At 45.0% G+C, this 24,078-nt stretch overlaps 1 protein-coding gene across 1 annotated transcript in view; it reads right to left on the bottom strand.

Annotated features, from left to right (window-relative positions):
* LOC102377506 (aldehyde oxidase-like) overlaps window positions 1-24,078 on the bottom strand; it is a 76,502-nt gene that overhangs the window by 10,689 nt on the left and 41,735 nt on the right. The window contains exons 10-19 of the mRNA XM_025211254.1: window positions 22,138-22,289; window positions 21,411-21,504; window positions 19,225-19,334; window positions 16,883-17,067; window positions 12,694-12,856; window positions 11,502-11,594; window positions 6,665-6,834; window positions 6,102-6,228; window positions 1,260-1,382; window positions 204-300 (exon numbers count right to left, since the gene is read on the bottom strand). Coding sequence (XP_025067039.1) covers window positions 204-300; window positions 1,260-1,382; window positions 6,102-6,228; window positions 6,665-6,834; window positions 11,502-11,594; window positions 12,694-12,856; window positions 16,883-17,067; window positions 19,225-19,334; window positions 21,411-21,504; window positions 22,138-22,289 — 1,314 coding nt within the window. The remainder of the gene's footprint in view (window positions 1-203; window positions 301-1,259; window positions 1,383-6,101; window positions 6,229-6,664; window positions 6,835-11,501; window positions 11,595-12,693; window positions 12,857-16,882; window positions 17,068-19,224; window positions 19,335-21,410; window positions 21,505-22,137; window positions 22,290-24,078) is intronic.

Here is a 24,078-nt window from a genome sequence, read left to right as displayed (position 1 = left end):
CAGCAGGACAGAAGAGGGAATGGTTATTTTTCTATGCAAAGAGCAGGTTTTGACAGTTGCACAGGGTCAGCAAAAAATGGGTGTTTATAATGCTGAGGAGGAAAGGCAAGGATTTGGTGGTTGAAAGGGGAAAGACAAACAGGAGGGTAAAATCCAAATATCAGAAGCCTCCCAGCTCCCACCCAGCAAATCCTGCAATTTACCTTCAAGTATTTGATCAACAGTTTTAAATGCTTCATCAACATTCCCATGTTCTAGCTTTCTTTTTGGCTCAAAGAATGAATTGTGCTGAATGGCATCCTAAAGCAGGGGGGAAAAATACACATGCTTAGGTATTTAATTCATTAATTAGTCTACTCTTTAAATGGCTACCTACCAGTTGTTCAGTCAGACACTCCCTAGGATATGGTAGAAGTCCGGTAGTGATGTGGTTATGGACCTGTCTCAGACTAGATGCGAATGGAAAGAGACTGCTGAGGTAGCCCTGAACTGAAGATATGGTTAAGATGGATATGGTTGATATGAGCTTTTCTGTGCATTGTTTTTCTTCCTGGGATGTGTGAACCAATCTCTACCATATCAGGGGAGTGTATACTTCTGTCATGCAACCTATCAACAGCAATGGCTGCTGTAACTCGAGGATGAGTTTCCAGCTGACCAAAAACATAGTCTCTAATATACAGTACAAAATGGAAGAGCACTCTTTTGGAGTGGGATCTGAGCTAGGCAGGAGAGGATAAGTCAACACTTGCCCTAACATTGGCCAGGGTGTTGTATGGGCTATATTATATTTATTTATTGAGGCAGGAGAAGACAAAAATGTGTGAAATCTTATCCTACCCTAATTACAGAGTTCCCAGATAGGGAATTATGAAGTGCATCTTTCCTGGAGTTGCTGTTTGATCAGGAGGGTCAGAAAAAACACTTAGTAATTTTAGAAAGGACAAGCAGGGGAATCCTTAGATGTGAAAGATTCCCATTTGCTAATATTGGAGGCTCTTCTTTCAGATCTAACAAACTAAACCTAAGTGAAAAGTACTGGCCCAGGCCTTTTCTTTTTATATCATGGACTTCACTGGGGTTACACTGGTGTAACATGGCAGCAGAATTTTTCCCTTGGTCTTTGATAAAAGAAACTCAGTCAGACATCACTTGCAATAAAGAAAAAACGTTAATCAGAGGTTGAAGAGTAAACAAGTGCCTACTCTGCTCAAGAAGATAAGCAAGTGAAAAGCAAGAATGAAGAAGCTGATTATTACCTCAACTGTCAGGATCACTGGCTCCAGGGCTTCATACTCTATCTTCACTTTTGCAGCTGCTTGTTTGGCATGAACATCAGAATCTGCAACCACAGCGCAAACTATCTGACCCACACAAATCACCTGCAAAGTACACGGAGTCTAGTGGGAATGCTGTAATCAAAAGATTCCCATATGTGCTTATTGAAACCTGTCCTTAAACAGACACCAATCACATTCCCCATTTATTTTTTTGCTTTGGTTTAGGTCTTACTGGCTGTAGAGCTTCCCTGAAACCAATACTTTTCTCTGAAACCAACAGTGGATATATTGATGTAATCTGGGAACTAAGGACTATAATTTCAAAGGCCCCTAAGTGACTTAGGAGACCAATTCCCAGTGATCTTCAGTAAAACTTGTATTTCCAAGTGACTTAACTCTACCAAGATTCAGGACGGACTTGGGAGAAACTCTGCCAAGCCTAGGGTCAGGGAGGACTGGGTTAGAGAACTTCTGGAGGGGCTGGACACGTTCAAATCAGCAGGTCCAAATGCTCTCCACCCCAGGGTGTTGAGGGAATTGGTAGGGGTTATTGCGGGGCCCCTGGTACGGCTTTACAAGCACTTGTGGTGCTCTGGCCAGGTGCTGGACGACTGGAAGAGGGCCAATCTGGTCCCCATCTTTAAAAAAGGGAAGAGGGAGGACCTGGGCAACTATAGGCCTGTTAGTCTTACTTCAATCCTGGGGAAGCTCTTTGAGAAGATTATCAAGGAGCAAATCTGTCATGGGCCAGCAGCGGGGATGATGCTCAAGGGCAACCAGCATGATTTCGTCCTACTGGATTAGGAGCAGGTCCTGTCAGACCAATCTGATTGCCTTCTATGATCAGGTCACAAAATCACTGGACACAGGTGTCGTGGTGCATGTAGTCTTTCTGGACTTCAGCAAGGCCTTTGACACTGTCTCCCACCCCATTCTCATTAAAAAGCTAGGTGACTGTGGCATTGATGCCTACACAGTCAAATGGATTGCAAATTGGCTGAGGGGTCGCACTCAGAGAGTGGTGGTGGACGGGTTTTTGACTTGAAGGGAAGTGGGCAGTGGGGTCCCCCAGGGTTGGTCCTTGGGCCCAGACTGTTCAATTTCTTTATTAGTGACTTGGACAATGAGGTGAAGAGCAGCCTGTTTAAATGCATAGACGACACCAAGATTAACATACCTATAGGCTAGGGAACTCCCTTCTTGAAAGCATGGTGGCAGAAAGAGATCTTGGAGTCATTATTGACTCCAAGATGAACATGGGCCGACAATGCAAGAACACAGTCAGTAGGGCTAACCATACCTTGTCGTGCATCCACAGATGCATCACAAGCAGGGCCAAGAAGGTGATCCTCCCCCTCTATGCGACACTGGTCAGGCCACAGCTGGAGTACTGCATCCAGTTCTGGGTGAAGCACTTCAGGAGGGATGTGGACAGCATTGAGAGGGTCCAAAGGAGGGCCACTCGCATGATCTGGGGACAGCAGGGCAGACCCTATGAGAAGAGGCTACGGGACCTTAACCTGTTCAGCCTTCGCAAGAGAAGGCTGAGGGGGGACCTGGTGGCCATCTCTAAACTTACTAGCGGGGACCAGCAGGGTTTGGGAGAGACCTTGTCCCCCAAGCGCCTCCCGGAATAACAAGGAATAACAGCCATAAGCTGCTAGAGAGTAGGTTTAGACTAGACATTAGAAGGCACTACTTCACAGTCAGGGCGGCTAGGATCTGGAACCAACTTCCAAGGGAAGTGGTGATGGCTCCTACCCTGGGGGTGTTTAAGAGAAGGCTCAACGTTTACCTGGCTGGGGTCATTTGAGCCCAGTTTTCTCTCCTGCCCATGGCAGGGGGTCAGACTAGAAGATCTCTAAGGTCTCTTCCGACCCTACATCTATGAATCTATGAACCTATGAACTGTTTTTGCAAATTTTACCCCAGTTTTTACTAGTCTGATCTATCTGCTTTAAAAGGAATGGAAGAGAATAGTTAGGAAGATGCCCCTTTTTGAGTGACCAAATGATTCCCAACGTACACACACTACAACAATTCAAGATCCAACAGGTCATGGTTTAGTTTAATTGTGAAAGATGTTAAAAACTGAAGAGACCCACTCAAAAAAGTGTGCCTACTGAGTAGGCATGTTATACCTTCTCTTTTGCAAATATAATCTCTGGATCACTGGCATAGTAGAATTCATTTGTAGCTGGGACATCATGAGCTGTTATGACATCAAACACCCCTGGTACCGCACGGGCCTCCAATGTGTTAATTGATCTGGGGGGGAAGCGGTTAATCTCAGAATGTTGCAGAAGGAAGACAACAATACATCCATAGATATCCAGTACCACGTGGCTCTGCACTCACACTTCTCTGGGCAGCTGGCTAATGGCCATTCTTTTCTTTCCCTTAGGACAGCAAGATTAGGTAGATGGAAAATAAGGCTCTTGGTGACCTGTCTCCTTTCTTGGCTCTGGCCATCATGGCAGGACTTCTATCTCCAATGCTGCTCTCCCCAGAGCCCTGGCTGCCACTGTGGGAACCCTCACCACTGTAGCCAAAGCCAGGATAAAAATCTTTGAGCTGGACAACCTGGTGAACAGGCCAGATCTATCCTGCAGGCCAGATGTTTGATACCCCTAACCTAGAGTGCTCAAAAAATCCCAGCTGTTGTTTTCATGGTAACACATCTCTCAGGTCTTTATACACTTACACAATCTTTGCATGTGCTTTGGAACTAGTGACCACAGCCAAAAAGAGCTCTTCATCCACCACACGCATGTCATCACAATAAATAGCTTCGCCACTGGCATGTTCAAAGCCAGCCTGGTGCATGATGGGTCGTCCTACTGGATCTTGGGGAACCTGCCCAGAGTCCACACCCTGCCCAGTTAAAAAAAATAAAATAACACTCAGTCCAACAAAGGAAAGCCAGGGGGCCTTAGATTAGACGAAGAAATTTAGATACAAAATTCAGTGTTTATAAACACGTACCTCTGGCTTAACACTAGAAAATGATAAAGATGCATTATTCACTAAACTCGGGTCTTACAAAGCTTCTTACCCTTCCTGAGGGAGCGTTCAGGGAGGAGGGAGTGCTGGTGCTGCCCACAGGTTGGGAATCAAGGGGCAGAGCCCCAACCCGGCAGCCTAGGCCTGCACAGTGGGTAGCCCAGGCACCAAACAAAAGTGCCATGTACAGCTCTTGGGTGCTCTGAAGTTGGACACTCCTGCTGTAAACAATTAGTGTCACTGCCAGAGATATCATGCGATTACCAAAGTGGGGTGCAGCTGCTATGGTATAATCAGCAATAGAGGTGAACAGATACATCGGTCCAATATAAAGATCAGTACCAATATAACGAAAACTGGCTGTATTGGATACTGGCCTGATGGGGCAGATGATTTAGCCAATAAATGCCCATGCTGTGCACAGCCACAGTGCAGCACTCAGTCAGTGAGGAGCACAGCCGGCAGCATGGAGAGCTGCCTCCGGCTGGTAAGTCCAGTGTGGTGGAAGGGGAGGTGGGGAGGGAAGGGACATGAGGAGGGGCCAGATCAACACCCCCCGTGGTGAGGGAGGGAGCAGGGGCAGGTGTTACTCAGGCAGGCAGGGGGCGCGGCTGGAGCTGTGGCTCATGGGGGAGGTAGGGGGAGGCAGCTCCCACTGTTGCTTGCATCCCGGGAGGGCATGGGGGGGCATGTGCTCCCTGGATCTGTGCGGTGCAGGGCGGGTTGCAGCTGGGGCTGCGTGGGACTCTTCTCGGCGGAGTCTGGGCTTGGAGCAGGTGCCAGTGGTGCTGGGAGGATGCTGCATCCATCCCAAATTTCGATGCCGCTCCATTCCCAGTGCCACCGCCACCAGCTGCCCGGCACAGCCCCGGCTCTTCCCAGTGCATGAATGGAGGTGGGGCATTGACACTTCCAGGTCTGCTGCTGAGCAAGCAGCCCCCACCACGCTCCTGTGGGATGTTCCATTCGCCCCACCATCTCAGCATTCATGAGCCACACCTGGTACCTCGAGGTATGTAGAAAAAACATTTATAACTGTGTCTATGGCTGAATTGCTGATTCTCCAAATCAGCATCGAATCTTCTGAAGCACTTCAGGAGGGATGTGGACAGCATTGAGAGGGTCCAAAGGAGGGCCACTCGCATGATCTGGGGACAGCAGGGCAGACCCTATGAGAAGAGGCTACGGGACCTTAACCTGTTCAGCCTTCGCAAGAGAAGGCTGAGGGGGGACCTGGTGGCCATCTCTAAACTTACTAGCGGGGACCAGCAGGGTTTGGGAGAGACCTTGTCCCCCAAGCGCCTCCCGGAATAACAAGGAATAACAGCCATAAGCTGCTAGAGAGTAGGTTTAGACTAGACATTAGAAGGCACTACTTCACAGTCAGGGCGGCTAGGATCTGGAACCAACTTCCAAGGGAAGTGGTGATGGCTCCTACCCTGGGGGTGTTTAAGAGAAGGCTCAACGTTTACCTGGCTGGGGTCATTTGAGCCCAGTTTTCTCTCCTGCCCATGGCAGGGGGTCAGACTAGAAGATCTCTAAGGTCTCTTCCGACCCTACATCTATGAATCTATGAACCTATGAACTGTTTTTGCAAATTTTACCCCAGTTTTTACTAGTCTGATCTATCTGCTTTAAAAGGAATGGAAGAGAATAGTTAGGAAGATGCCCCTTTTTGAGTGACCAAATGATTCCCAACGTACACACACTACAACAATTCAAGATCCAACAGGTCATGGTTTAGTTTAATTGTGAAAGATGTTAAAAACTGAAGAGACCCACTCAAAAAAGTGTGCCTACTGAGTAGGCATGTTATACCTTCTCTTTTGCAAATATAATCTCTGGATCACTGGCATAGTAGAATTCATTTGTAGCTGGGACATCATGAGCTGTTATGACATCAAACACCCCTGGTACCGCACGGGCCTCCAATGTGTTAATTGATCTGGGGGGGAAGCGGTTAATCTCAGAATGTTGCAGAAGGAAGACAACAATACATCCATAGATATCCAGTACCACGTGGCTCTGCACTCACACTTCTCTGGGCAGCTGGCTAATGGCCATTCTTTTCTTTCCCTTAGGACAGCAAGATTAGGTAGATGGAAAATAAGGCTCTTGGTGACCTGTCTCCTTTCTTGGCTCTGGCCATCATGGCAGGACTTCTATCTCCAATGCTGCTCTCCCCAGAGCCCTGGCTGCCACTGTGGGAACCCTCACCACTGTAGCCAAAGCCAGGATAAAAATCTTTGAGCTGGACAACCTGGTGAACAGGCCAGATCTATCCTGCAGGCCAGATGTTTGATACCCCTAACCTAGAGTGCTCAAAAAATCCCAGCTGTTGTTTTCATGGTAACACATCTCTCAGGTCTTTATACACTTACACAATCTTTGCATGTGCTTTGGAACTAGTGACCACAGCCAAAAAGAGCTCTTCATCCACCACACGCATGTCATCACAATAAATAGCTTCGCCACTGGCATGTTCAAAGCCAGCCTGGTGCATGATGGGTCGTCCTACTGGATCTTGGGGAACCTGCCCAGAGTCCACACCCTGCCCAGTTAAAAAAAATAAAATAACACTCAGTCCAACAAAGGAAAGCCAGGGGGCCTTAGATTAGACGAAGAAATTTAGATACAAAATTCAGTGTTTATAAACACGTACCTCTGGCTTAACACTAGAAAATGATAAAGATGCATTATTCACTAAACTCGGGTCTTACAAAGCTTCTTACCCTTCCTGAGGGAGCGTTCAGGGAGGAGGGAGTGCTGGTGCTGCCCACAGGTTGGGAATCAAGGGGCAGAGCCCCAACCCGGCAGCCTAGGCCTGCACAGTGGGTAGCCCAGGCACCAAACAAAAGTGCCATGTACAGCTCTTGGGTGCTCTGAAGTTGGACACTCCTGCTGTAAACAATTAGTGTCACTGCCAGAGATATCATGCGATTACCAAAGTGGGGTGCAGCTGCTATGGTATAATCAGCAATAGAGGTGAACAGATACATCGGTCCAATATAAAGATCAGTACCAATATAACGAAAACTGGCTGTATTGGATACTGGCCTGATGGGGCAGATGATTTAGCCAATAAATGCCCATGCTGTGCACAGCCACAGTGCAGCACTCAGTCAGTGAGGAGCACAGCCGGCAGCATGGAGAGCTGCCTCCGGCTGGTAAGTCCAGTGTGGTGGAAGGGGAGGTGGGGAGGGAAGGGACATGAGGAGGGGCCAGATCAACACCCCCCGTGGTGAGGGAGGGAGCAGGGGCAGGTGTTACTCAGGCAGGCAGGGGGCGCGGCTGGAGCTGTGGCTCATGGGGGAGGTAGGGGGAGGCAGCTCCCACTGTTGCTTGCATCCCGGGAGGGCATGGGGGGGCATGTGCTCCCTGGATCTGTGCGGTGCAGGGCGGGTTGCAGCTGGGGCTGCGTGGGACTCTTCTCGGCGGAGTCTGGGCTTGGAGCAGGTGCCAGTGGTGCTGGGAGGATGCTGCATCCATCCCAAATTTCGATGCCGCTCCATTCCCAGTGCCACCGCCACCAGCTGCCCGGCACAGCCCCGGCTCTTCCCAGTGCATGAATGGAGGTGGGGCATTGACACTTCCAGGTCTGCTGCTGAGCAAGCAGCCCCCACCACGCTCCTGTGGGATGTTCCATTCGCCCCACCATCTCAGCATTCATGAGCCACACCTGGTACCTCGAGGTATGTAGAAAAAACATTTATAACTGTGTCTATGGCTGAATTGCTGATTCTCCAAATCAGCATCGAATCTTCAGATTCAGCTGAATTGAATTGGGACAGTGATGCAAATCAATGAATCAAATCACTGTCCCCTAAATTGGGCTGAATTCGAATCGAATATAGCCCGCTTTGTACACCCCTAGTATGCAATGATTTGTGCATCTGCCCCATCAGAAACACTGCCTGGCTGGAACGCTGAATGCAACATCCTGGAGGTAAGGACAGGAACTTAAGGGGATGGTTTGGAGGCTCCTGGTCCTGGGTGTGACCTAAAACTGCTCCCTGACACAAGTGGGTGGCCTGGTGGGGCTCCCAGTGGCACGGGAGCCTCCAGGAAATGCCAGGCCAGTTACCACCCCGGTGAAAGGTGGGTCAGGGTGCCTTAATAACCCCAGCTCCCACACCCGGGTGGGTTACCCCATAGAAGGGCCAAGAAGGCAGGCCCAGGTTAGAGAGTGGGCTAGAGGCTCAGAGACCTGACTTGAAACACCCTCGACTAGTCAGTGCTGGGGCCAGGACCAGAAGAGTCAAACAGGCCAAGGGACCACTGTGAGGGACGCCCAGAGCTGAGAACCTGGAGTTTCCAACTGGCCTTGGAGGTAAGGCCAGGGCCTGTATGGCCAAAGGTGCTGGGGGGACCACACCTGAGAGGGGGAACAGTTCAAGGAGCTAGGCAGTCTAGAATGAGGGCAGAGTAGGCTGCCTGATTGGAGGGATCCAGTTGGGGTCTGACTGGAAGGATTCTGGGGCCCAGTGTGGGGCCAGTGACATTAAGAACTGTGGATGCCATCTGTGAGGCTTGGGCTGCGGATGCCATCTGCGAGGCTTGGGCTGTGGTATAGGGAAGGAATGGAGCTGCAGATAGCGCCTCCTGGCATCAGGGCAAGAATGGATAGCCTCCCGCCTAACTAATATCATAATTATATATATACCATCAAGGCATGGCAGGAGAGGAGGTGGGCGGTTGCCCATAGAAACAGGTGGGCGGGCCGGCATGAGATCTGGCCCCGAATGTGCCCTCCGTTATACCACCTCTTATCTCATACTTTCCTAGAGGGTGATGTATCACTTATCTTCCTTTTAGAAGATGTATTGCACCATCCTCAGAAGCTTCTGGCACTGGCCACTGTCAGGGTGCTGGAAAAGATGTATCGCACTGATCCCTCCAGTATGGCAATCATCATTGTTCCTAACACCAACCTAAGTACAGCTTAAGAACAGCTAATCATATTTTCTGCAACACAGATAAAAGTGTTGCCAAGATCTTGAAATTTTCCAATATCTTGTCATTAGCTACAAATAAACTTTTAGAACCTTGTGAATGACTAAGATAACAAGTGGGGCTCTGTGCTTTCTGTGAAATGCTCTCAAAAGGAAAGCTATTCCTTTTGTGACATGGTGTTCTGACTGGTTTTTCCTACACCATATAATTATGCAGGTATTGTGGAAACTGGTTCTGTCTAAAGCAAAAACAAGTCTTCAAGATTTTCCTCATTGCAAACATGTTGTGGTAATGGAAATACTCATGATATACTGGCTCTGATCTGGATTTGTTTAGATAGGAAAATACAATGGCTTTTTCTCCTGCGATGAGTCCTACTTCAACCAGGCACTGTTGTCCTAACTTTCAAATTTGTTCCTCACTTCTGCACACCACTGCATTTTTACCAAAGAGGCATCATTCTACATTATTGCTAGAAAACTGACCTTTAAGTAGCATACTATTTATTGTACCCAATTTTGCTTTATCTTAAACCAGCAAGAATAAGGTGCAATGCCAAGTAAGTCTGTGTTAAGCCAGAAAACTGTCTCCTCTTGTAATTCACAAGTATATAAACTAATTTAAGATTTACTGACAGTAGCCCATCATCACAATAGACACTCCATGCACTCTGCACTCCTCCCACCCATTTCTTCTCTCTGCTCTTCCAAGTTTACAGATTAGCACTGAGTTCTTTCTGTTCCTTCATCATCACTGAAGTAAGAGCCGTCTCCCTGCAGCTATTGCCACCTGGATCTGCCTTTCTGTATCTCTTTACTTTACTTATTCTCTAGCTAAGGGGTGCTCAACATCTGGCCCATGGGCCAAATGTGACCTGCAGAGCCATAGGTATCCAGCCTGTGGGGCTCCCCAAGGACTAGGACATTTGGTGGCTGAAGAACAGTGGCAATAAATACAGCCACTCTCCCTTACTGCCTAATTCCCAAACTCTGAGCCCCACACAGCAAGTTGGGGTTAGGTCATGCCCATTCCCTCCAGCCCCATTTCTGGATGAGGCTAAGCCATGCCCCTTCCTCTGGGCTGGATGGGTCTGGGTCACACCCCCTTTCCCTTGAGGGGCCAGGTTGGGATCAGCTCAAGCCCCCTTTCCTCCCTGCAGGACTGGGTCGAGACCCCTTCCCCCCATGAGGCTGGGTTGGGGCTGGGTCACTCTCTCTCCCTCCCCGCTTACCCCCCAAGGTGGAGTGGAGCTGGAGCCAGAATGCCTTCTGCCCCACTCTGAGCAGCTAGATGGGGCTCTACCATGACCGCTCTATGTCAGATTGGGACTTTCAGCTGGATCTAATCCATGGACAGCCTGGGTACTGCCCATCTGGCCCACTGGCCAAAAAGGTTTAGCACCACTGCCCTAGCTCATTTTAAATTTCAGCATCTCTTCCCATCAATTACACTGGATTTTAAATTTCTCTCCCACTCCTATGTCTTTGATCAAACTCAACAAATATTAGTATAAGATTACAGCACAAAATATTTCAATATAAATGTTATCAAATTTCCATTATTTCCCATTTCTTCTGTTAGGGAACACTCCTAGGCTATAACATAATCAGCAGTTGGTCAGGATTTTTTTAAAAATCAATTTCTCAATAGATAATGCTGATTTGTCAAAGCTGAGCTTTTTCATAGCAAAGGGTCAATATTTCAGTGGATTTCTCCATTTTGAAAACAAATTGAAAAAGACCTGAGATTATTTAAATAGCCTATTTCAAAATGCTTAAATGAAAAGTTCCATTTGTTTGTTGGAAACAAGTTTAAATTTCAAGTTAATATCTAATAAGAGTTTGAAAGAAACAAACTCTTTTACAACTGATTTACAATTGACCACTTTAAGATTCATGATCTGCAAACGTTTGGGAACGATTGTCTGTCTCATTCGTGGCAACAAGAATTTTTCTCAAAATTTCTTGCAAAGGGAGGAAACTGCTTCCTGGACAATTCTAGCCACCCTCCTTATCTATACAAGGGCAAGGATAGAAAAAAGGACTCTTCTGCCCTCTATTGCTGAACTGTCCTTGAATGTTCTTGATTATTTGCACTGTATCAATCAGGTACCTGTCATTTACTAATTCTAAAATAACAACTGCATCCTTGATTTTTTTAAAAATATCTGTATCTGACCCTCATAGCTTCGGACTCTTTGCAAACCCTAACTTTTTAACCATTTTCTTTTGACATGCATAAAAGTCTTAGAATAAAGGTGCTGACCTGGTACATTTGTACACTTTGGGGCATTTTGGTTGAGAACTCTTGCAGGACACTCCCATATTTCTCCGGTATCTCAGGCCATTGATGCAGGTCCTGAAAGCGAGGCATTATAATAATGTTAAAAGTCACACTTCTATGTAACAAACATTTTTATTAAAAACAAACAAATGAGTTTCAATCTTAGCATTATAATAATTCCTTTAAGTTTCCCACTGAATTAGAAATGAAGCTGAAAATGAAGTAAAGAGTTTTAAGCATTCATAAAATCTTATTAAAAAACTGCATTAAAACAGTACAAGGACCTCAGGAGACCAGTTAGAAAGAAAGCAACGGAAAGAGGCCAGCTTTATTTTGAGATGAACAAACCTGGCCCAGAATTTTTGCTGCCTGTGGTAATGAGCAAGAAGACTGAATAATAATACTGCCTCTCAAACTGCAAACTGGGCTTGTAGGTGTCCAGTCAGAGACTGCAACCTTTTCTTTGTGTTCTTTTTAACTGTGTGAGGTGATTTAAAGTTGTGTGTATAGGGCACTTCTGGAGCATCTGTGCTTCCCTCATTAGCCTTTGGCTTTAGGCATTATCCCATTCATTTTGATTGGAAAGGAGAAAATCTGAATGCAATTCTCTCTAGAGCTCACCAACAGGATCTAACCAATTTCACAAATTAGCTCTTAAATCAGTTTGCATGTAATAAGCCAAACTAGGTCAATCTAACGTAGGCAGTGGTGCTCACTCCTGGCTAGCTGCTTCCAAGCTCCAAACGTGCCATTTTGAAACAGAAGAACAGGACAGTTTGACCCAGCTGCAGCAGTAGCAGCATCTTGTAAAAAAAAAATGTTTCAGGTTTTTGTCAGGTAAGTCATATTATAGGGATATGATTTCTTTTTATAAATATATTTGGAGTGTGAATATCAGAGAAAGAGAAGAGCCATTTAAGTTTAGGGACCACAATGGTACAAGATCAAGTATGTAACAAAATGGTCATAAACTAACTGAGACAGTACAACAATGGTTCTCAACCAGGATGCTCCTAAATTCAGAAAAGTTATCGAGGGGGTCCCTTGAATGTAAAAGGATTGAGAACCATTGCTTTAGAGATTATGGTCAGTGTGGTATATAAACTAGAAGGACAAACATTAGCCAAGATTTTACAACTGATGCCATGAAAACTGACACTAGGTATTAAGTTACCATCCTCTTCAATGACTGCAACACTTCCAGGTAGAATTTGAAGAGGAAACTGACAATCAAAGTTCTTCTATATTCCACCTTTCCACCTGGGGCTGAGCCTGGGAGAGAAACTTCTTTAAGAACCATTCTGCAAGCTTCATCCAGCATCTGCTCATTCCAATGCCTGGAACAATGAATAATAAAAGATAAATTTGTCAGCTGCAAGTTAGAAAAACTAAATAGAAATCATCCGAATTCCTTTCTGTACAACCCTGCCCACATTGACTTCACTGGGAGCTTTGATTTCAGTGGGAACAGGACCGGCACCACGGCTTTTAATTAGAGGTGCACCAGTACATTGGTCCATATTGTATCGGTACCGATTAACGTCAGTTTTCCTTTTTCGGCAATCCACTTTTTTTGGCTGATGTAGTCGATAATGTCACTGATAAATGTTGTGTTCATGTGTGCAGCCGCAGCATGAATGTGGCCAGGAGTGCAGCCCAGCAAACTGGAGAGCACCATCCAGCTGGTAAGTCTTTTGGGGGGAAGAGGTGGGGAGGAAAGGGGCTTGGGGCGCAGATCAAGGCCCCCACAATGACGGAGGGAGTGGGGCTGGGGCTGCCCAGGTGGGGCATGGGACAGAGCTACGAGTAGCTCACCTGGGGAGCGTGGTGGGGGAGTGGCTCCCACTGCTGTGAGCACCCCCTGGGGGGAGGCATGGGGGGGATGTGCCCCCCAGATCTGTGTGTGGGGAAGGGTGGGCTGCCGCTGTGGCTGGGGGCAGTGCTGGGCTCTTCCTGGTGGGGGGGGGTTGGGTTGGGGCTGTGCTCAGGCTGGGTAGGGGCAGCACTGGAAGGGGGAGCTATGGGGGGAGGCTACAGTCACCCCAGAATTTGCTGCAGCCCCCACTCCCAGTGCCGCCACTGCCCACAGCCCCAGCCCAGCCCCACCACCAGAAAGAGCCTGGTGCAGCCCCTGACCCCAGCCTACCCTTGCCCCATGCTCAGATGTGGGGGTCACATACCCCCCCCAGGCTACCCCCAGGGGTGCATACAGTGGTGGAAGCCATGCCCCCCCTCCCCACACCCCTTGGACAAGCTGCTTATAGCTCCACCCCACAACCTGCCCTGGCTGGGCAGTGCCTGGCCCATCACTGTCCCAGCCCCACTCCCTTCCTCATGGTGGGGGCCTCAATCTGCCCTCCCATGCCCCTTCCTTCCCCCACACTTCTCCCTAACAAGCTTGTGAGCTGAATGCTGCTCTCCAAGCTGCTGGGCTGCAATCAGCAATCAGATCAGTATCAGCTAATATGGCTGGTTAATAATAGGCCATCGGTATCAGCCCAAAAATCTTTATCAGTGCACCCCTACTTTTAATATCCTACTAACATTACTCACATGAGTAATTTCAATAAAGACAATAGAACTGGTAATAAAAACCAGTCAGCTTTTTTCTTGTGATTAAAAAATACATTTAAATACTGTTGTAGAGCATCACTGTACACTAGATCATGCACTGAACTTTCAGAAATGATTAGTGATTTTTAGATGCCAATTGGAGATGTTTTCAAAAGATTCAATTATCAAAGGTTATACGCTCAGTATTTTCTAGAAATCCTGTTCTTTTGGAGTGTCCCGCACATCAACTATTGAGGGAATTAAATCCCAAACTGTCTAAATATTACAGAGCTTTACTAGTATCTGTCAGAACAAGAAAAAAAATGGAGGGAATAATTTTGAGAGAGATCCAAGAGGCAGTAAAATCTGACAACAATAATGGGAACTTCAACTGCCCACATGTTAAATGGTCAAATGGTCTAACAGGACACAATTTGGAAGTACAATTTTTCAACATCTGAAGTGTCTGACAGTGGTCACCCTGCCTCTGAAAGGCTACTGCACAACTAGAGTGGGGTTCAGTATAAAATAAGAAAAGTGATCAAGGTTCCAGAAAACCGGACAGATAAAGAGGCATGTATAAGACTAAGGGTATGAACAGGTGTTCATTTCTGGGAAAAACTGCAGCACTAGAAATCGTGGCAAGAAGAGGAGGGTACAGATGTTTCAGTCTGCAGCTGCCATCTCACCTCTGTGGGCAAACCAGGGCCTTGGAAAAGTGCCCTCTGTGTCATCCCCAGACTAGTGTGATCCTGGTCTGGAAAATGGAAGGAAGCCATATTATGGTGTGAGACACTTTTGCACAAGCAAAATCTTCCTCCATCAAATGTGGAAGATTTTGTTGTGGATTCACCATGTTTCCTCCATGAGAAACCACATGAATGCCTGTGCATTTGCAATTACTAGTGGGATAGCAGCATTTCTCCACCTAGATGCGTAACACATGTTCATAGCCTGACATCAGATTTCTCCTCCTAACTCTATTAAGCACATCTGAAAACCAACCAACTGCTTTTCTTGAGCAAAGCTTGATATGCAACAGCAATAATGTTAACAGTGACCAGCTTAATAAAACTGCCAAAGAAAACCAGGACTGAATACAAAGAGATCTATTAAAGGTTAATGCTTTGCTCCAAGAACTCAGGCATCCTTCTCTCAACTAAGGATATTTTTATTATTTTATATTTTTGGGTCATTTATCTTTAGCTTTATTGTTTTGGATAAACTGGAGGTAAACATAAATTATATAAGCACAGGCTCTTGAAGATTTAATTTTCTTTGTTTGCACATTTTAACAACAAGGCAGCTATTGCTGGTTGTTGTTGTAATGCAAAGGAGCATGAAATAGTTCTAGAAATGATCAATTTTAGGACCCAATTCAGCAAGCATGCGTAAAACTTAGCAGAACAGTTACAGACCAAGGTACATGCTTCTGCACTCTGTACATAAAGGGAACTGATAACATGTAGAGCACTCCCCACAAATCCAGACAACCATCCAGACCAGTGCCTACATTTTTCTACACTAGACAAGCATACTAAAGATCCAAAGCTTATTTAACAAAAGCAAAGTCTCCCATTGACTTTAAAGAGCTTTACGTTAGACAGTATTTTCACTGTGATTAGGGTAAGAAGTTGAATACAAATCTAAATTAGTATGGAATTTAAAACCCTATTCCAATCCCACCCCACTCTAGCTCGCAGAGCTGTTGGATTATAAAAGCCACAATCCTCCAAATTACAAGACTCAAATGTCTTGCATAAATGGTGAGCTGACAATTAAATCACATCAAGTAATTTGGCAATGAGAATCTTATTAGTGCAGGGTCAAAACAGGATTGAATGCAGTGCAGAAGAAAGGGTTCCCATGGGTTTGCAGGCTCTGAAATATGAAGAGGTTCAAGCTGTAATAAACCCTTTTTCTAGTGGTTAAGTTGTTTCCTCCAGTTTGGCCCATGCCATCCTTCCACATAGAAAAGTATCCCAAGCAGAAGCTTGGAACCTGTCTTTCCCCCACTGCAATGCATAGAGAGAAAAGCAGCATGATAACATCTACCTAGATGCTAAACTATTGCTTGGTTGGCTAGAAACATTTATCTGATTTCTCATTTGTCCAATTTCTCCTGGGACAGCCTTTTGTTCTGGGATCTTACAAACATAAAAGTCCATTATCTCACTTTAAGTACATATACCTGTGAAGTATTTAAATAACACTTCTCTCCCTCCCCCACCTCTCCCCCCAAACCCACCCTGGACAGTTGGAGCTTTTGAATTAACTGCAGCCACCAATCAGAGGAGGCATGAGCCATCTCCTCTCAGTCTCTTCTTGTAGTGCCATAATGAAGCCCTCCATAGCATCCACTAGAGAATGCCCCACTCTCTTAAAACTGGCACTAATTAATTAGCAACTCTTTGGATATCTCCACTAGTGACTAAATAGATAATATAAGGAGGAACATGAAGGAAACTCAGGCAGTTATTTTCAAATTTTGACTGGTAGTTCTTCCTACGTATATGGAATTAGCAGCAGTCTGTCCTGGTCAGGTCTGGGTGACAACTAAAATGTGGTGATGGTAATTCAGCAGTTGTAACCATCCTGTGGAAGACATTCACATTCACCCAAAAGCTTTAAGTATTTAAAAATATGGTAATATTAAATGTGCCATTTGATAATGGATAGATGACTCAATGATCAGGATTGATCTGGATCCATTTAATGGACTATAAATGTTACCATATAGGCATGTAAAATCCATTGGGGGGGAATTATTCAGAGAAGACATACACAGTCGACAGGAATTCATACAGTACCTCCCAATGAGTGCTTGGCAGGTTTGTTTTGCACAAACTGTGGTAGATCCAATGCCTCCATAGAAAATGCTGAAATCCAGAATTAAGTCTGTGCCTTCTGCAAAAAGTACTCTCATCCCAGCATTAACAATTGGGAGACAGTTTTCCCGGCGCTGAGCTTGTCGGAATGCAGATACAAACTGCCCCTGAGAAAAATCAACAATTTTCAGAAATGTAACATCCTGAAATGAAAAACTATTGTGGCAGTTGCATGAACTAAGGTAACAAATACCACAACATAATATTTTCCACCAAAAACATTTAAACACATTCACCCCTTTCCTCTGACCTTTCAGGAATTCTCTCTTTACTTCTGTCCTGCCAGCAGTCCTGGTCTTACTACCACCGTTTGCACAACTTAGTTGGCCTGGTACCCACTCCCAAGCATAAGGTATGCAGTAGGAGAATCTGTGCAGGGGAAAGCAGCCCTGCATTTAGATGGGGACCAAAAGTCAGGAGCCTCAACATCTGCCCGTGCACTGGCACAGAAGTGGGGGGCAGTTCACTGCCTGTGTAATGGTGGGGGCTATGCACAGTGGGGATTTCCAGTGGCCCACGTGGTGTACAGCCCCATGCCATGCAGCCCACACGTTGCGAGGCCCTCAGCCACTCAGAAGCTGGATAGCCCTGTCTGCTCCAAAGGCACGGAAGCAGAAAGGGATCTTGGAGTCCTAGTGGACTCCAAGATGAACATGAGTTGTCAGTGTGATGAAGTCATCAGAAAAGCTAATGGCACTTTATCGTGTATCAGCAGATGCATGATGAAGAGAACCAAGGAGGTGATACATCCCCTCTATCGGGCGCTGGTCAGACCGCAGTTAGAATACTGCGTGCAATTTTGGGTGCTGCACTTCAAGACGGATGTGGATAACCTGGAGAGGGTCCAGAGAAGAGCCACACATATGGTTAAGGGCTTGCAGGCCAAGCCCTATGAGGAGAGACTAGGGCACCTGGACCTCTTCAGCCTCCGCAAGAGAAGGTTGAGAGGCGACCTTGTAGCTGCCTATAAGTTCATCATGGGGGCACAGAAGAGAATTGGTGAGGCTTTACTCACCAAGGGGCCCCTGGGGGTTACAAGAAATAATGGCCATAAGCTAGCAGAGAGCAGATTTAGACTGGACATTAGGAAGAACTTCTTCACAGTTAGAGTAGCCAAGGTCTGGAATGGGCTCCCAAGGGAGGTGGTGCTCTCCCCTACCCTGGGGGTCTTCAAGAGGAGGTTAGATAGGCATCTAGCTGGGGTCATCTAAACCCAGCCCTCTTTCCTGCCTATGCAGGGGGTCGGACTCGGTGATCTATTGAGGTCCCTTCCGACCGTAACATCTATGAATCTATGAATCATCACATTTATTGCTACTGTTACAGAACCACCCAAAGTGGACTATAGGGTACAATGATATTCATGGAAGTATTTCTCACTAGTCCAATCCTGTAGCTTACTGGTGCTCAGCCTTTTGGTCTGGAGGGCCAAATGGGCAGTGCCCAGGCCATCTATGGGTCAGATCTGGTTGATGGTTCCAATCTGGCATGGGACAGGTGTGGGAAAGGGGCATTGCCCAGCCCCAACCCAAGCCCATGGGGGAAAGGGGACTGGCCCCAGGCCAACACCACAGGGGAAAGGGGCCATGGCCCAGCCACACGCAGCCTGAGGGGGAGGGATGTGGCCCCAGCTTTATCCAGATGTAGGGGTCGAGGGAGAGGATGTGACCGGGCCCCATCCTGCTACACAGGGCTCAGGGTTTGGGAATTTCACAGTGGGGGAAGGTGGCCCTATTTATTACCACTGCTCCCCTGCTGCCAAATTTCCCAATCCATGAGGAGCTCCACAGGCCTGATACCCATAGCTCCATGGGCTGCCTTTGGCCCATGGGCCGGAGGTTGATCACCCTTGTTGTAGTTCCTATTTAAGCACAATCTTCAAGAGACAGCAGCTACCTCAACTGCCTAATGAGTGGATCTCTAGCACTACCATAAGAAGACAGGGTTCTGGGAAAGAGAGTACAGCAGTGTCCTCCAGCATACTTCACTGCTCTGCTGCCCCCAAGAAAATACCATTGACCTCATCAGTTTTCTCAGCAAGAGTAGAACTATTACATCAGCATTTTATTGACTTTGTTTTTCAGCTCTAAATGTGGCAACTGAACCAGATTGGCAATGTCCAGTGCCAGTATTTCTGGCTGCAGATGCTAAGGTTTTTTATTTTAATCACAAATGATGTCTTTCATGTATTCCTGTTTTAATGACATACAATTATGGTTCAATCATTCTTAAAAAAGAAAGCCAAACATCACTTTAACACCTACCCTCCTGGAATGAGGGATATAGACTGAGACTAAGACCTCTTCTGGTTTAAGGGCATTGTTACTAACTCCACCTGCAAAGATGTCACTTACAGGGATCTGCCGTCTTTCATCTGTTGGAGAAATCAGAAATGGTAATTTTGGACACTGAGAATAACACAACTAAAGTTTACATAAATAAAATGAATGCATCTGAGAAGAAACAACACACAACCCTTGGGGAAAAAGGATTACTAAAAAGTTCATGTAATGCTTCCTCAGGAGCGGGATCTTTATATACATGTTATCCCTCCATGTTTGCAGTTACTTCTGCAGAGGAAGAATTTGCATTTTTTTCCTTTTTCTTTGTGTTGAATTGTGCTGAGAATAGAAATGAAATGGAATGTATTGAAAATGGAAGTTGATGAGGTCAAATCTGAGATTTTTAAAGGGCCTACAGGAGGGAGGGCAGTAGAGCTCTAAGGGGAGTTGAATTGACTTCATTAGCCTTAAACCACTGTGAATATATAAGCCTTGCCTATACAAGAAAGGGCTTGTTGGTACAATTATGTCAGAAGACCTATACCAGAGTTCCCTCCTTGTAGATAACTTTCATTGGGAAAAAAATTCCTTTGCTGGGAAAGTTCTCTGAAATAAATAATCTCTTGCAGCAAAAGTATTTTCTGCCAAAATAAAGAGGTATTAATGAGAGTTTTTTCTGGCATTTCTATATAGTATATTAGTCATATGAGGGCTTTTTACCAAACTGTGGCGTCTTTTGTTTTTGCATATGCTAGATAAAAGACAGAATTAAAGGAATTAATTTTAATTTACTATTTAATATTTATATTGTTATAGCATTCACAGGCCTCAGTCAGCTCCCAGACTTTTTATAACCAAGGGACCTTTGGTATTGCTTTTACTTAAACCATAATTTGAAACACTCCCTCATAATCCAAGGTGAACTTGGATGATACAAGTAAAATTTCAGCAATGACTGCCATATTAAGGAGATTACTTTCCAAATACCACATGCAAGAATGGCACTGCAAACTATCCATTCCATTATAAAAGAGAAGAGCCCTTTTTAACATCAGGGGAAGAGCCCTTTGGAAAGGTAGAAATATAAACTGCAAACATTTAGTAAAGAAAACAATGAAGATCCCATCTTACATAATGAGTGGTTCGGAAAACGAACCTTGTAAAAAAAGAAAAAAAATAAGGAAAATGACCCAGTGCTCTTGATTTATAGTCTCAACAAGTCCACAGTGAATGTGCCCAGTGTACATATTAAAAGACTGCCTTGATGCCAACTAACAACTTGCCCTGAAATCCAGTAGTCTAGCTGAGTTCATTCTTTCTTGGCAGCTGCTACCAGCATGAAAAATCCTGTGGCCCAATAATATCTGTGCAGCTCCTCTTTCTTCCATGAGTTTGCCAAGGTATCACTGATTGGCATCTGGTAAACAGCTCTGTGAATGATGTGCAAAAAGGAATACATTCCTCTCCTTACTGTGTTAACTCTGTAGGTTTAACAGGAATGGAAACCAATGAATTCTCCTGCTTTGCACTCAAAAGAGTGATGGAAACCAATGAATTCTCCTGCTTTGCACTCAAGAGAGTGACTACCTGTGAGAGGCATGTCAGCTGAGTAAGAAGATGCTATTTTTACATTGTCAATAGTTAGAATGAAGCTGCATTCTGAGAGAAATACTTTCTCTCAACCTGTGCATGCAGGAAAAATGCGAAAAGTAATAGTGTACAATTAGTTGTACATGAATGCACTGGTTCAGCAAATCCTAGCTGAGGAACAATTATGTGGGGAATGTGTTCTACAGGGTGATGACAAATATGTAAGGCAAGAAAGAATTCTGATAAAGGCCAAAGTATGGATGATCCATCTAAGAAAGACAACTTGCCCTTCCAGCATAAAGCACTCGCTTAGTCTACTCAACCTTGTCTCAGAATTAAAATATAAGAAGAATTATGTGTACAACTGCCTGAATCGTAAGATTTTGAAGGTGCTTTTAATAAGTCACTGGGCTGGTGGCCATGTATTTTCTCATCTTCCACATCCCTTCCTGACAAATGTGGTTTCGTGTGTAGCCAGGAAGTAGGTTTCCTAAACAACACTCATTGATTGTAATTTTCTTCCTTACAAGACTTACTGCAACTCTTGGAGACATGGAGACAGGCACCCTGAAACTTACCTCTTGATGCCAGATTGAGGATACAGTTGCCAGCTGCTAGAACGGGATTCAAGTCAGATGTTGACTTTCTGCTTATAATGTTTCCACCTAAAGACTGAAAAAACCCAAAGATATTCATGTCTTTTTCTCACAAACTATCACGTTTATGTAAGCATATACTGTGAATGCACATTTTAAAAAGTGTATCAAATCAGCACTTGCTAACGTCACAGCTAAATAATAATAGTAATAATGAAAATAAGAATAAACCAAAATGAAATTTTAACAAGCTGAAATGCAAATTTAAAATGAATATGCACTTCATGCTAAGGCAGAGAATTTCCTAGTTTAATTTGTTACAGCAAATATTACCAGTGGCTTAACAAGCAGGGTTGGCACCCTGGGAAAACCATGCAGCAGGGGCAGGGTAGCTATGAGAATGGAGGTGGGTCACATGCAGTTCCAAGAGTGGGACAGTGGAGGGGGATGGGGTGCTAGGAGCCCATGGCAGGAACACTAAAATAGTCCCTGGCTGCTGCTGCTGCTGCTGCATGTTCTGCCTGCTCCAGCCCTGTCTGTGCACTGGCTGCTGTAAGAGCAATGTTGTGGGGCTGCTCTTGTGGCCAAGGCATGGACTCCACAGGGGTAGGGGACAATTTTGGTGCCTGGGCCTGGTACCCCTCTTGCCAACCCTTAGTTGTGCTACTGAATATTACACACTTGTTATTGCAAATAGCAGACAACATACAGCAACATTCCTGATCTGTGGTCCTCCCAGAGATTTTAACTGATACGAGAGAGCCTGGAAGATCTTTGCCTTTTCCTGAGCCAAGTCTGAGACTGCATTTGTCAAGGTGTCTTTCACTAGAGCAAGGCTACAAGCAGCTCCTAGGGTTAGTCCTAAAACCAAGTTGTTAAAAAAAGTAAAATGTGAGCATGCCATTGCCAGGTTTATAAACCATGTTCAGATATTACAGTTGTGATATAATCAACCTTTTATCACATTTTTTTCTCATTAGAAGATGAATGGACATACAGAACTATTTTAAGTTGACAATCATACTTCATTTTAGGCAATAAGGTAAATATGGAAAAAATAAACAATAGCTTTAAAATATTATCAAAATACACATGGGGGGGGACTTTGAATGAAATAAAAGTGATTTAAATTTCCTATTTTAACCATGTGTTAAACCAGCAAACAATAAATCTTGAATTACACATGCAATTTTAATCTTGTTTTGTATTTATGCTTTTTAGAGACTTATTTTCCTAAAAGAAAGATCAATCTTTGGTTGGTAACTATGAACCCTTCTTAACTTGCTACAGAATATAGTCTTTATACTTTTCTTTTTGAAAACAGGAATATATCTTATATCCATTTGTCTAAACATGTTTTCCACAGAAAATGGATTTTCTTTAAACAAGTATTATCTATAATTAATGAACTGAACTGAATGGAAATTTCTGATTACTATACCCTTCAGGATTTTAGAATTAGTAGATCTCATTCTCCCACTATTTGGATTCATGAATAAATAAGCTTTCCTGATTTTTTTAATTACTGGCTGGCTTCTCAGTTTTGAATGAATCAAGTATTGAACTGAAGCATCTGAGTAAACTGCACTTATAAAAATATTCTCTCTGCAGTTGATAAAGACTTCTGATATCAAAATCTGATTTAGAATATCAATATATTCTTGTTTTAAATGCTTAGCCAGACTTCTATTAGATCTATGGATCAACTTCCCTTAAAACTTTGGCAGCAAACATATACTGATTTATATTATTATTTTACTTCATATACATAATTTTGATAGATTATAGGAAGTTTAGATCACAATATAGGTTGTTCTGATTTCAATATTAGGCAGAAAAAACTGTTTCAGAAAATACACTTTTCTTTCAAAAGTGTATTTGAAAGAAATGTAATTTTTCTTTAAAATTTATAAGCAATGTGCAGACAGTCTATAGAAGAAGAATAGGTTAAAGGTCTGTGGAAAGTCCATCATTGAAAAGGTATCAGTTAAACACATTTGGAAATGGGAAGATGCTGTCTAATGTTCTGAAACTATGTCTACACTACACATTGCAGGACAGGTTGGAGGTACTGCACGAGCGTCTTTAGAACTAGCTCGAATATCAGAGCAGTCTGCATTGGTATGGAATATGGATTTGAATAGAGCAGTGTGTGGGCTAATCTATCCTGCTAAGACAAACAAATTATTTCAAGCTCTGGCCAGCTTGTTTAGCACTAGCTTGGGTATCTTTATAAAGCATCATAGGGTGCGTCCAGACAAGCGCGCATGTGCCTGTTGCTCCACCTCAAACCCCTTTGAGGCAAAGCAACAGGCACGTGCAGGAACAAAAAAATGTTCCCCATGCTGCAAACTTATCCAGGGGTCTAAAAAACTTGAAGTTTAGAAAAGCGAAGCAGGGCACAATCCCCGACCGTGCCCTGAGGCAACCAAAGGCTGGGTTCTCCATGGAGATGCTCTGGCTGCCAGAGCGTCTCTATGGTTGGCCCTTGCCCTGGTGCTGAAACACATGGCCGGTGAGGCTGCGTGTTTCAGCACCAGGGCTCCGGTGCTGGTGAGTAAGGGGTTGGGGGACTGGAGGAGGGGAGAGGGGACCATGGGGGAGCCCCCCGACAGTCCCGCCCACTCCCCCAACCCCCCGGACCTCTGTC

Source organism: Alligator sinensis, unplaced genomic scaffold (assembly GCF_000455745.1).
Source record: "Alligator sinensis unplaced genomic scaffold, ASM45574v1 scaffold258_2, whole genome shotgun sequence".
NCBI lineage: Eukaryota > Metazoa > Chordata > Crocodylia > Alligatoridae > Alligator > Alligator sinensis.
This window is presented reverse-complemented; position numbering and strand designations above follow the sequence as displayed.